A 13,465-nucleotide genomic window follows, 5' to 3' on the forward strand; every position below is an offset into this window, starting at 1 on the left:
CAGCCAGAGACCTGGGGGCTGCTGCAACCTATTTCTAGAGTGATATTCCACGCTTACATTTGTTTCATGAAGCTGGTGCCTGTGTGGGGAAACGGATTCTACTCCTGGGTTCCTCCCTCCCTCAGTGGGCCCAGGAGCCCCTGTGCTGTCTGGGCTGCGGACTGACAATGGAGCCAGAAGGGGACTGTGTGGTCCCACCATGCACGTAAACTATCAGAAACACACAGTCACACAGGTGAAAAGCCCGGCCTGGGCGGCGTTTATTCTTCGACAATTATAGTAATGCTAAGTACTCAGTTACATTATTTCCAATCACTTAGAGCTGGATCAATGGGAGACAAAAGTACCTTTAGTTCCGTCACCTGCTGTTCCCCCAAATGTTAAGGATTGATATTTGATGTCATTGTCCCCAGTTAGCATACTGATAACGCACTTCCTTGTTCGCCCCACCCCCAGGCTCACCCACCCCACTCACACCCAGCATAGGCTGTCATATCACACTGATGACAAACTGCACCGCCCAGGAGGACCAAGACTTTTTCCCTTTGGCAGAGCAAAAACCGACTTCCGGGGCGGTCACAGCATCCCTGGGTCCCTGGGAGAGGCCTCTTCTGGCTCGATTCCTCCTCTTTCCCCCCAGCTCTCTGGCATCTAGTGTCCCCAGGCCGGGTACATATCTTGGGCCCAGGTGGGTGCTCCTGCAGTCTGCGTGGTGGTGCAGGTGGCAGAGTGAAGTTGTGGGGTCGGAGGCGCTGAGGGAGATGAGGCCTGGTGCCCCTCAGATAAAGTACTCCTTTCTGCTGCTGTCACCGGCATCCTGGAGGGCTGGGTCGCCCTGCAGGGCCATATCCGCGCTCTCAGCAAACTCCGTGCCCTTGGCCTCATTGGTGTGGTAAGTGCCCTTATGCCGGTACATGTAGTGTAGCGTGAGGACGAGGAGGCCGATCAGGACGAAGGCCACGGCGGCGATCACGCCTGCAGGTGGGAAGAGAGGCACAGCTCTGTCTGGAACTGGAGCAGGGCTTCAGGACACACATGGGTTGGAGCAGGACAGACGCGTTGCTGCAGCAAACACCAACCCCAGACGGGCTGGCTCATTCCTGCCTCTCTTCTCCCTGCCCTGTGTTTGCTCACCCCTCATCTGTGCCCATCTGAGTTACCCCTTCTTTCTCTCTTCTCTCTGTCCTCCCCCGACTCAGCACTTTGCAGACTGAGGCTGGAATAGCATCTCGGCCTTGGTCCCTGTTGGGGACAAGGCACAATGCGCTGAGGAAATCAGACCTCTGTGCATAATTTGTATAATGCAACTGTGTGGGTTCGCCTAAAACTGAGGGGCTCAAGGGACTCAGGACTTTCGGTTTTAAAACCAGGAAAATCCCAACAGATGGGTTTCCTGGGGCACGGGACTTAATGTTCTAAGACCAGGAAGGTGCCTGCCACGCACTACTCAGGGGGAATGACTAGGCGATGGACTGCGTCCCGAGCTGGGGCCACCCAGCACAGTTGGGGTGAAGTGCAGTTTTACTGCTTGTGGCCCCGCCCCAGCTCCTCTGTGCTCCTGGGAGGTAGGGTCTTCAAAGAGTCTGCAGGGGAGCAGGGGTTGGCCCACCAAAAAATTAAAGAGGGAGGGGATCCTAGAGGACGAGTGTAAGGGCGTGGGGTGTGGGGAGCATTTAGTTTTTCGTTTCTGTTTGAAGTCAGGAGGAGTCGGGGTGGGGGTTGGAGGATTAGGTTTGGGGGCGTGTTCAGTAGGACCAAGTCAGGCACGGCCTTGGGGCGATGGGTGAGGGGGATGACTGGAGAGTTTCAGCAGGTCTAACAGCGGCCCCCAGGAGTGCGGGTTACAGGTTTAGGCATTTGCTTTAAAGCGACAGAGCAAGCCCTCTTCCTTGACTCAGAATGTAGGTTTATTTGGGGGTTTTGAGGCTGTTGGAGAATATTGGGAGGTTAAAACTGTTCCTACTAAGTCCCACCTTCAAGGAACAATTTCCTAAACTTCCTGCTGCCTTCAGGACAGCACTTCTGTCCGTACGATGTTAATAATATTGTGTAAGAAACTGGAGTGGTCAGGGCTCCAATGAGCTGGAGAACATCAGAACTGAGCAGCAGTCTTGGAGGGCCTGCCTCTACTTATTGATATCTAATTGTAAAATCCCGGAGCTGTTAATGAGCTGGGGAGATGTGGGAATCTCAGAAGGAAACAGTAGGTTACACCTCCCAAATCTAGTCCTTCCTAAAGCAGTTTGGTCCCAATGGTGACCAGTGGGGCCAGTACAGGCTTTAGGATGGGGGATGGGGACATGGGTCCAGGACATGGAACGAGGTGGGATGGGGAGACAGAGGGGAGTCCAGGGAGCCCTGGTCTGTCCAGCCACGCCGCCTCCCCCGTTAGAGTGGTTCTAACTCCAGCTCCTGATTTCTGTGGCTCTACGGCCTTGTGAGGGCCCTGACATGGGTGCCCTCAGTGCACTGCTCTCACCTCACCCTCACCCACTAGGACACTGTGCTGGACAGTTTTTTACAGGGCCAGACTCTTCCAATCCCCATCTGAAACCACCTTTGAGAGAGGGAAAGCCCTGGCCACGCCCCTGCTCCCAAGGCGGGTTCTCTCCTTGGTGTTTCCTCTCACCCTCCTGGCTGCTTGAAGAGCCCCAGGACAGCTCACCTGCAATGATGGCGATATCCAGTGTCTTTTGGTCCATGGTGGGGTCAGTGTCTATGAACAGAACAGAGGAGCCTAAGTTGAGAGAGAAAGTTGCCCGACCAGTATTATCTCAGCTGAGTCTGTACCTTCTGCACACATGTGAGCAGCTCTGTGAATGGGGGGCCCAGAGTGGACAGGGAACTGCGTGTTGTGTGGACAGGCCTCTGGCCACAGGTCACAGAGCTGGGCCCAGGCTCTCCTTGGCTGTGGACGGAGGTGGAGAACACAGGTGAACCACCAGTGGGGCCAGACACAGTTATGGTATCTCTGGGGCTACACGCGTGTGAGGGATGGACACCCTGCTGTATTCCTGTGGAGAGTGGTGCCTGCACCTGGTAGGTGCTTTACAGACTCCTGTAGAAGCATGAAGGTGGGCTGCACTGTTGTGTTTAGTGCTGGCATCACCTGTCTTTCAGACCTCAGCTTTCTCATGATAATGGTACAACCAGACCACGTGTGGAGTGTCCATGAATGTGGAGTGTCTGTGCAGGCCAGGTGTTCCCTTTAGTTGCCATTCATCTGTTATATCATGTGATCTTCACAGCAATCCCATGACGTGTGTGGTATTATAAGCCCATTTCACAGGCAGGACACTGAGGCTCAGAGAGTGACATGCCCATAGTCACACGGTCCAATGGCAGCCAGGGCTGAGCCTGTGCTCTCACCTCCTTTCTGTCTCTTGAAACCCCTCCCGGAGGGCTCCCAACTGGAGGTTCCTATAGATCTGTGCATCCTCTCCCCTGTGGGAAGGGCCGCCCGTGGCACTCTCCAAGTTACTGAGTGTGTTTTTCTGAAGCTCAGTGGTCTGGCCAGAGGGCTAGGATCTCAAGCAGATCAGGAACCTGCATGTTACCTCCTCTCTCCTCTGGGACACGAGAGAGAGCAAGGATTTATTAGACCACGGAAATATCAATGTTAACATGGAAATCCCATGTTCCCATTACAATGACTACACAATTAAAACAGAGAGCTATTTCATAATAGTTATTTCCGCTCAGAAAACCACTTTAATCATAGTGCAATGAGGTCATTCTCCCCAGCGCAACTGCCAGATGCCTCTTTCTGATAAGAGGCAGTTGATGTCACAAGGGACAGTACCGTGTTTCCCTGAAAATAAGACTGGGTCTTATATTAATTTTTGCTCCAAAAGATGCATTAGGGCTTATGTTCAGGGGAAGTCATCCTGAAAAATCATGCTAGGGCTTATTTTCCGGTTAGATCTTATTTTTGGGGAAACACAGTAGTGGAGTGAAGCAGAGGCTCCAGGTTGGAGGACCTCAGGACAGCCAGGCTAGGGGCTGTGGGGCGAGCACGCAGCCTGGAGGTGGGGACAGGGCAGAACGAGGCCTCAAGTCAGCAAAGAGAGTAGGCACACGCCGGGAGTTGGGCAGGGGGACGGAGGGACAGGCAGGTGACGGGGCAGTTGAAGCTTTTCACTGTACTGAGACTGGAGGCAGGAGGGGCAGGAAATTTCAAGTGGATGGGGGACTGTGCAGTCCAGGGTGGACAAATGCAACCTGTCATTTAGCATCCAACACATAGTAGGTAATAAATATTTGCTGAATACATGATTGGAATAAATGCATACATACAAGAATTCATGGACTCGGAGTCTGCTCTTCTGGACTTTACTCAATGACTAAGCACCTCACAGCTCAGGAAGAAAGAATAGCCCTTAAATTGGCATGGATGGTTATACAAGCTCAAATACCCAGGATGTTAGGAATTTTCTATCTGAAGAAGCATTTCTTTTTTATTATCAGATCTGTATTTTATTTGTTTTTATTTTATTTTTTAAAATTTATTTCCGACTACAGTTGACATACAATATTATATTAGTTTCAGGTGTATAGCATAGTGATATCTATTAGATACCTGCCTTACGAAGTGCTCACCTCGATAAGTCTAGTACCCACCTGACACCATATATAGTTATTACAATATTACTGACTATATTCCCTATACTTTACATCCCCACGAATATTTTTTAAAACTGGCAACTAGTACTTCTTAATAATCCCTTTCACCTTTTCACCCTTCCCCCCAACTCCCCTCCCATCTGGTGACAACAAATTTGTCCTCTGTATCTATGAGTTTGTTTCTGTTTTGTTTATTCATTTGTTTTGCTTTTTAGATTCTGCATACAAGTGAAATCATATAGTATTTTTCTTTCTCTGTCTGACTTAGCATTATACCCTCTAGGTTCATCCATGTTATACTAACTGGTAAGATTTCATTCTTTTTTATGGCTGAGTAATATTCCACTGTACATATGTATCATCTCTTCTCCATCCACTCGTCTATCAATGAACACGTAGGTTGCTTCCATAACTTGGTTATTGTAAATAATGTGTCAATGAACACAGGGGTACATATATCTTTTTAAATTAGTTTTTTGGATTTCTTTGGATAAATACCCAGAAGTGGGATTGTTGGGTCACAACGTAGTTCTATTTTATATTTTTTGAGAAACTTCCAAACTGTTTTCCATAGTGGTTGCACCAATTTGCAACCCCAACAGTGCACAAGGGTTCCCTTTTCTCCACATCCTCACCAAGACTTGTTGTTTGTTAATTTATCGATGATAGCCATTGTGACAGGAGTGAGGTGATATCTCATTGTGGTTTTATTTGCATTTCTCTGATGATTAGTGACATTGAGCATTATTTCATATGTCTATTGGCCATCTGTGTGTCCTCTTTGGATATATGTCTACGCAGGTCTTCTGCCCATTTTTTAATTGGATTGTTTCTTTTATAAGTGTTAAGATGTATGAGTTCCTTATATATTTTGGATATTAACCCATTATCAGATGTATCATTGGTGAATATCTTCTCCCAATCAGTAGGCTGTCTTTTCATTTTGTTGGTGGTTTCCTTTGCTTTGCAAAAACGTTTTAGTTTGATGTAGTCCCATCTGTTTATTTTTTTCTTTTATTTCCCTTGCCCAAGGAGATATATCAGTAAAACTATTACTAAGGGTAATGTCTGAGAGTTTACTGCCTATGTTTTCTTCTAAGACTTTTATGGTTTCATGTGTTATACTTATGTCTGTAATCCATTTTGAGTTTCTTCTTGTATATAGAAAGTGGTCCTGTTTCATTTCTTTGCGTGTATCTGTCCACTTTTCCCAACACCATTTACTGAAGAGATTGAATTTATCCCATTGCATAGTCTTGCCTCCTTTGTCATAGATTAATTGACCACCTAGACTTGGGTTTATTTCTGGAAACCTCATGTGGGTGTTGGCAGTAAAGTGGCTGAGTTTTGCGACAACTCTGTTCTTCTGAATCTCCAATGTGACCACCCAAGTGCAGGCCTCACCACAAAGTCAGGGCCAAGGCCAGATGGCCAAGTGCAGGGACCACAGGAGCTTCCCGTGAGCCGTGGGTCCAGAGAGGGAGAAGAGAGGGAAGGGCTGTCCTGCTCCTACACTCACCACCGTCCTTGGGTGCAGGGAGGAGTGGGGAGGCAGGCCAGTGCGCTCATGGAAGTCTCGGGAAATTCCAGGTGTGGGAGGAACGTTCTTGGACTATGGAGGTGACGATAGGTGTCCTGGAGGTGGGGAAGGCAGAGGGCACCGCGCTGGTTCTCGGCGCATTTACCAGGCGGAGGTACTGGGCGGGACTGCCACTCAAGCTCCCTCATTTAATCCCACAGCAAGCCAGCATAAGGGAAGTATTCTCCTTTCTTTAAGTTACAGAGAATAAAATGTGTGCTCAACGAGGTCAAGTAACTTGTTGAAATCTCAGAGCCACAAAAGGGCAGAGCTTGTATTTTAACCTGAAATTCCCTAGCACAGTAGCAACGGCTGCCAGGGCTGGGAACAACTTTTGTCCTGTGCAACCTGCAGTTGGGCTGCAGCCTAATCCTTACTGGTGCTGCAGGTCCACAGGGTGGCCAGCTGCCTGTCCTCTCTTCAAAGGCAGCGGTCCCTGGGAGGCGGCAGGGCACACAGGGCCTGCCTTTCATGTAGGCGACCTTCTCTGCTCCAGCTGGCAGCTCGGGCACAGCTAACAGGATGCAGGACTGTGGCAGCAGCTGCGTCCTGGGGAGAGGACGGGAGGTGGTGTTTCTCAGATGTTGACACAGAGCAGTGGTCAGGTGCTGACCCCAGGGACAAAAATGGACCCTCCTCTGTGGCCACCAAGACCATCCCTTCTCTTGTGTTTTCAGATGGAGTTGTGCTGGGAAGTTCTCTTCTTTTCCTGCAAGGCTCCTCTTCACACCTCCCACTCCTCCCCGCTCGTGGCTTTTCCATTAGCAGAAGCCTCAGGGGTGGTGGAGAGAGTGTCCACATCCCGTGTCCCATCGCCCAAGTGGTCCAGCAAAGGGCAGGAATTCCGGCGCAGGGCAGAGGACTCTGGGAGAGTGAATGCGTCTGAAAGTGAAGATGGCTTCATACTAGGAGGCCGGGGTGTTCTGGAAAGAGGATTATTTCAGTCTTCAGATCATGAAGGGAGACACAGGTTTGTCATGGAATCCTCGGAGAGGTCCTGCTGTGATACAGTGTCCGTGACAGCTGTGCAGTGGCAGCCACATCTCTTGCCTGATGATTGGCCAAGCTCTGTGCTACTCACGGAGAACCTTCTATTTTAAGAGGCCCACAGATCTGCTTAGAAAAGTCAGCTTACCAAGTGCTCTCAGGCCTTTGTGTGAGTCCGATTTGGGTTCAGGAGGAGAGCTATTGGAGGACGGCAGGAACTTTTTGGTCATGGAAAGTTCTCCTTGGCTCGCATTGGAGTTTTCTCATTTCTGCTTCAGAGTCTGGCCTCAAATTCCTTATGCAAGGGAAGTAGAAATCACTTGACATTTGAAGTTTATTAACTGACTTTTCTTTTGGGTAGGATAAAGGTCAAATACATTTACTTTTCTTTGATGGTTTGTTGTTATCGTGATCAGAAAAGATGTAGCGGGCCCGCTACAACTGGAAAAGAATTGGCCCGAGGATACAAGTGCCCCCAAAGAAATAAATAACTCATTACCCGTCCATCCACCTCTCTTGCAAGCCAGCCAGTGCTGGCTGAGCAGCGAACACCTGCCCAGACCCAGGCTCTAAGGGGAGTGCAGAGGACGGGGTCTGTCCTCAGAAAGCTTATGACTCGGTTGAGGAGACACAACCTATTTATATGAAAGGTTAAACTGCCAACACTCTCTGTGTGATAAAGTGGCAAAATGAGCAATACAGATGTGCCTGGGGTTTTGTAGCGGGGACTCAATCGTCGTACTCAGCCCCAGGACTTCCAGATTCTACAACCGTGAGGAAGCTCATGATTCTGTTTGCTCTTTCCTTCAGCAAGCTTTCTCCAGCACCCAGTATGTCGCAGCAATGTGCTCCCTAGGTAAGGCAAGGCTCCTGCCTTCAAGGAGCTTACTGTGCAGTGGACAGATGCAAATGAATCTGTGGGTACATTTAGGAAGGGTTGTTCTCTTATGTTCTCACAAAAGGCTTCCTGGAGGACGAGGTCCCCGGGTTGGTCTGCCGAGAGTTGGGGTCAGCAGTGCTAAGAGGAGAACTGAGCACAGTGTTAAGAGAAGGACATGGAGGGAAAGCTCACGGGGGAGTAGTCAGCAGAGCTTTTGGTCCTAACTGCTATGATGCCTGGTCCCTGTCTGTCAGGGGCTGGGCTCCAGGCAGCAGCTGGTTGGATGCTGGGGTGGGGGGCTTAACCTACCTGCATCCTCCAGCACGGCCACCCTTCCCATCTGTGCAAAAAGCATGTGTCCATTTACTTGGCTCGCAGACTGAATTCACAGGGCAAGGTGGTACCTGGCCAGGCAAGGCCTATCAGAATCTGATCACCTTGGTTAGAATGTGCCTGCCTGTCTCTAGGTAAACATGATTGCCCTCACTGTCGCTGCATGTCACTTTATAAACAACCTCCCCATTCCCAGGACTGTCCAAACGCTGTGCAATGTAATGACGCTGCTCTGACACCCTGTGAAATGATCTAACCGTGCTTTCCTCCTCCTTGGCCATGCTCCCGTGTTCCCTGCTGCTGCTGCATGGAAACGGGGACGGATGCCTGGAGGGCACCGAAGCCTCGCAGGCTGCAACACACCCGCCACATCAAAACACTGCATGGTGGTTGAAGTGCTGAGGCCCTTGAGGCCAGATGCCAAGGAGATGTGGCCTCTCTGCTCTTGATAAGAGAGCGTCAGGAAACTGGGGAAGAGCAGAAACTCCACAATCTGAAGCAGAGTGTAGGCAGTGTCAGGGAGGGAATCTCTTCCATGTGTGCACGTTGGAACCTTGCTCAGGCGTGTTTCACATCTAGGCATTTGTTTGGGGATATGTTCACTGAGGGGCCTGGAAAGAAAGGTGAGGAGGCCGTGACCCACAACCCAAAGTATCTGGTTCCAGGGTTTCTCACAGCGGTATCTCCCTGCTTTTGTCCCAGAGGGTTTTTCTTTCCTTTCTTTCTTTTTTTTAAACAGCTTTATTTGAACACAATGACCAGTCTGTCTGCCTCAGTTGAGCTATAAGGTTTAAGTAAAAGGAAACAATGCTATGTCTCCATTCTTGGGCCAGAGTGTAAAAAAAAAAAGGGAGCACGGCAGCATTCGTAGGAATGTACTGACTTATGAAAAAAGAGGAAACAGATTGACGTATTTGTCCTCACTGAGTACCAACAAGGCAAGGCCCTAAGAAATAAGGAGTTCGATACCCTCAGGAATCTGATTAGTCTTCTCAAGCGGACCCGTGCTCCACCTTCCCCATCGTGAGGTGGGGTTACACCTATGGTGTCAGGTGGAATTCCTCAGGCTAATAACCTCACCTTTGGAGTCCCCTTTTTCTCATCTGCAAAATAGAGACAGAAAACCCCCTATTTGATAGGGTTCCTGTGGGCTGACATCCAAGGCTCTGGTTCTCAAACTTGAGTGTGCCTCAGCATTGCCTGGGGAATCGTCATGCCACAGATCACTGGACCACTGTCCCCACCTCGTCAGATTCTGAGTCAGCAGGTCTGAGTGGGCCGGAGAGTGTGCATTTCTAACACATTCCTAGTGGATACTGCTGGTCCAGGAGTTCTCCTCAGAGAACCCCTGAGCTTGTGACCGTAAGAGTGGCTGCAGACCACACACTCAGTTCCAGTGCTATTACCCAGCTCTCCTTTGCAAGAACTGGGGGGCCCGGTACCCCCTCAGCAATGCAACTAAGCAGTGACAGTCACAGCTGCCGCCACCACAACTCTGAGCTCAGTGTCCTTTCTTCAGGAGCCAGCTGATATAATTGGAAAGCTGGCACAGTGAACTCTGAGCATTTTTCACCTCTGCTGACTCTGCCTGGCCCCAGGAAGAGCTGGGTGAGGGGACAAGGGGCCCTGTGCCAGGATCTTGAAGGAGCACATGCCCTCTGATCAGTGACTGATCAGGGACTGCAGTTGTCCCTTGCTTATCATCTAAAAGACCCTAACATTTCTCAACACCTAAACTATGTCACGAGCTACGCTTGCTTACAGGAACTGAAAAGGGTTCCAACCGCAAAGACCAAGGTGCCAAGTGCAAAAACCAAGATGCTGATGGGGCATTACGTGCAAAAGGGATGAGAACAAAGGGGCCGAGTGCAACAGGATAACTGTGCGTGCCTACAAGAATGTAATCATTCCATGCCACAGTCTGTAAGTGCAGAAGGCTCCTCCCAGTTGAGGAGAACGTGCTATTTGACCATAAACTCATGCTTCTCTATTTTTTGCCCAAAGAATAAAGTTTCTGTTCTGCTTTACTGAACTCAGTCTCTTTCTATTGACGTGAATGGAACTGGGCAGAAAGACCTTGGTATGGGTCTCTGACTCAGAAGGGTCAGTAACACAATTTCCCCATCCTGGCGCTTTGGAAATTCTGAATGGGTTCTGAGCTGTTCAGGGATGACCATTTATATGCTGAGTGATTTCAGTGAGTCTACAGAAAGAAAGACAATCACTGCTGATGTATTTCAGTGTCACTGGGCTCTGATGGTGCCCCAGGGAGGTGCTTTTCCAAAGGAAGGTATCTAGGGCACCCAAATGGCAAAGTAAATGGATACTTGGAGATATTTTGAGGAGTCAAGAGTGGGGCTGTATATCCCTATCTGTGTTTTCTTGGCTTCCCAACTCCGAGCTCCACCAAAAGTGGCTGGAACACAAAAGGCCCTGGGCACTCCAGTTTCCAGCCCAAGCTCCATCTAAATGTGCGGAGAATGAGGGCACACAGGGAGCCCCACCTGCCGGGCTCAGAGCTGGGTGCCTGCTTGAATACCTGTGAGGTGAGCACACGTGTGCATTCTCCATTGACCAGGTGTGGAGTGGACATGAGAAGAAGGAGTGAGGGGCAGAGAGACCAAGCTCCGCACCCCACCTGGACCATCTCGGGGAGTGCTGCAGCTCTAGCACCTCGGCTTTGTGGCATTGCCAGTGTGTGGGCTCCTTGTATGCGTGAGCACCTGGTGGCTGCATGGTCGCTATTTGGATATTACTTATTGTCATTGTTGGCAGTGTTGGCATGGGCTCCATCAAAGTGGGATTCTCAAAAACGGGCACCTTTAATGCTCCTATACACGATTTGGCAAATGTGTCAAAAACTCCATTTCTAGTAATTGATCCTAGAGAAATGGAAACAAAAATTCACGCTTAGAAAAGCATATTGCAATACGGTTTAAAATGGAAAATAAATGAAAATGAACAATCTAAATGTTCCACGTTAGGGAATTGATTATGTAAATTATGATATGCCCATATGATAAAACATTATGCAGTTATTGAAGCGACGCATGACGATTCTTAGTGACGAGAGGAAACGCTTACAGTGTGATTTCAGGGAAAGGAATAGGATCCTGTAAATACAAATTATGTTAATTATTTTGAAGTCTTAGAAAAAGGAATGAAAGGAATTACACTTAAGATGTCGAGGTGGTGGCTTGTGGGTGGGGAATAGGGGTCATGGTGGCATTATTTTCTTGGAAGGTACAGTTTTATGTACTTTCCAAACCATCTACAATAAACATGTGTCACTTTTAAAGACAAGGAGTGGGAGTGGGTCTCCAGAACCGGCTCTCAGAACTGACCTCAGACTAGAAGTCCATGCAGGTCCCTCCCTGCCTGCCTTGCCTGCCCCACAGCCCACCCTGTTGGGTGTCGATGATCCCCCTGCCCCCCACAAGTCACCTGAGCTGTCGCTGGACAGTGGGACTGTAGCCACATTCTCTGAATGACCTGAATCTCGTGTTCCCACACCCTTTGCTTGACCTGGTAAAGAGACACTCCAAGCAGATGTTTTCAATTCCAGAAATGAAGTTCACAGCGGGGAAAGAGCTGGTGCACTCAGTGACCAGAGCTCCTCTCATCCGTCTCCGGGGCTACCCTTGCGGATGAAGAAGTAGCTGTGGCCTGACTCTAGACGTCCGCATTTAGGCGCTTGTTTCTGCAGGTGGAGACCAAGGGAGGCTCTGGCCTCTCAGGGACCAGGCCCGACGTGCATATGAGAGAATACTGGGCTGCTGGCTACAGTTTTGCTTCTCTGGAGCTCCTTCAGGTCATCATGGCGTCCTGCTCAGCTGGCTTCTCAAGGGTCCCTGGGCTTCAGTATCTTCCTACAGACACTGGAAAGGTCCCTCTCTCTTCCTACAGTGGTTGAGAGTCCTCTGGCCAGAATTCTCTAAAGGGAGGCCTCAGTTGTCCTTCTGATTTCAGTCTCAGGGGAAAGAACCTTATAATGGAAATGCACAGACTCAGTTTCTCCCCTTGGCCTCCTGTTTCCTCATCTCCCTCATCTCTTCCTTTTTCTTTATCCCTGTGGCCATCTTTGATTTCTTCATCCTCATCCATGTAGGGGTTTAGAATGAGTCACTCCAAGATGTGCCTTTGTGCTATGCAGATTATTTCTGAGCTAAAGGCAATCAAGACCCTGCAGGCTCAAGAGAAACTTCTGCCTCCCCGTTAACTACTTAGAAAAATTTAAATTAGGGGCTTTTCCCTTAATTGCAATGACTTCCTCCCCTCTGAAATCCCAAGGTGCCTTATCTCATCCCGAGCTCAGTGTCATATATATGCTCACATACCTCATTTTCCCTTTCTGTCTCTGAACCTCTCATGTATACGGTGCCTCTGACTCTCTCACGTATGTGGGGTTCCCATACATACATCTGTAATTAAATTTGGTTACTTTCTCTTGTTAATTTCTCATGTAGATTTAATTATTAGACCAGCCAAAAGAAAAGTTTCTTCTGCCCCCATATACATATCCCTTGCTTCTTTCTTTTTTCCAAGGTATAATAAATTTCCCATCAATGATTTTGCCCTGCACTTTTGGAATCTGTGTCTATTTCCGTATTTATAAAGAAGTTGCTGGGTTTGGCCTCTTGAAGCAATGATCTCTGGGTGTGCCTTGCAGAGAGGTGCACTAAGCTGAGTGGGTGTCAGAGAACTCAGGCTGGAAAGATCCTTATTTTCTGTGAAAGCCAACGCTGTAAGCTCAGGATAGTCGGGATTGCACCTCAAGGTCAGAGAATGTCTTCTCTTCCCAAATGACTGTGGGAGTAGGGTTAGAGGAGTTGAAATAATCTATTGCTAACATTGTAGTGAGCATGTGGCTGGGTTTTTATCCGTGGCTGGGTTCATAACAGCTTTGATTTGGAAATGACCTTGAACACTCATCCTGGCCATCCTGGCCTGGTTCTTCCATTGTGCTACAGCCCTCCTGATCACAGCCGTACACCATGTCCACAGCTTCCCTGGGGGTATCAATCCAGCCTTGAGTCTAGCTTTTTTCCCCGTGTCCCGGGGAC

General features: G+C 49.1%; 1 protein-coding gene across 2 annotated transcripts in view; it reads right to left on the bottom strand.

Moving 5' to 3' along the window:
- Positions 1 to 236: 236 nt before the first annotated feature.
- GYPC (glycophorin C (Gerbich blood group)) overlaps positions 237 to 13,465 on the bottom strand; it is a 44,099-nt gene continuing 30,870 nt past the window's right edge. Inside the window, exons 2-4 of one of the 2 annotated variants that reach the window (XM_033112882.1) lie at positions 3,370 to 3,569; positions 2,666 to 2,716; positions 237 to 975 (exon numbers count right to left, since the gene is read on the bottom strand). In XM_033112882.1, the coding sequence (XP_032968773.1) occupies positions 779 to 975; positions 2,666 to 2,716; positions 3,370 to 3,436 (315 nt within the window). In that variant the 5' untranslated portion in view covers positions 3,437 to 3,569 and the 3' untranslated portion in view covers positions 237 to 778. The remainder of the gene's footprint in view (positions 976 to 2,665; positions 2,717 to 3,369; positions 3,570 to 13,465) is intronic. The other variant, XM_033112883.1, reaches the window with a different exon arrangement.

This window comes from Rhinolophus ferrumequinum, chromosome 8 (genome assembly GCF_004115265.2).
Source record: "Rhinolophus ferrumequinum isolate MPI-CBG mRhiFer1 chromosome 8, mRhiFer1_v1.p, whole genome shotgun sequence".
Classification (NCBI taxonomy): Eukaryota; Metazoa; Chordata; class Mammalia; order Chiroptera; family Rhinolophidae; genus Rhinolophus; species Rhinolophus ferrumequinum.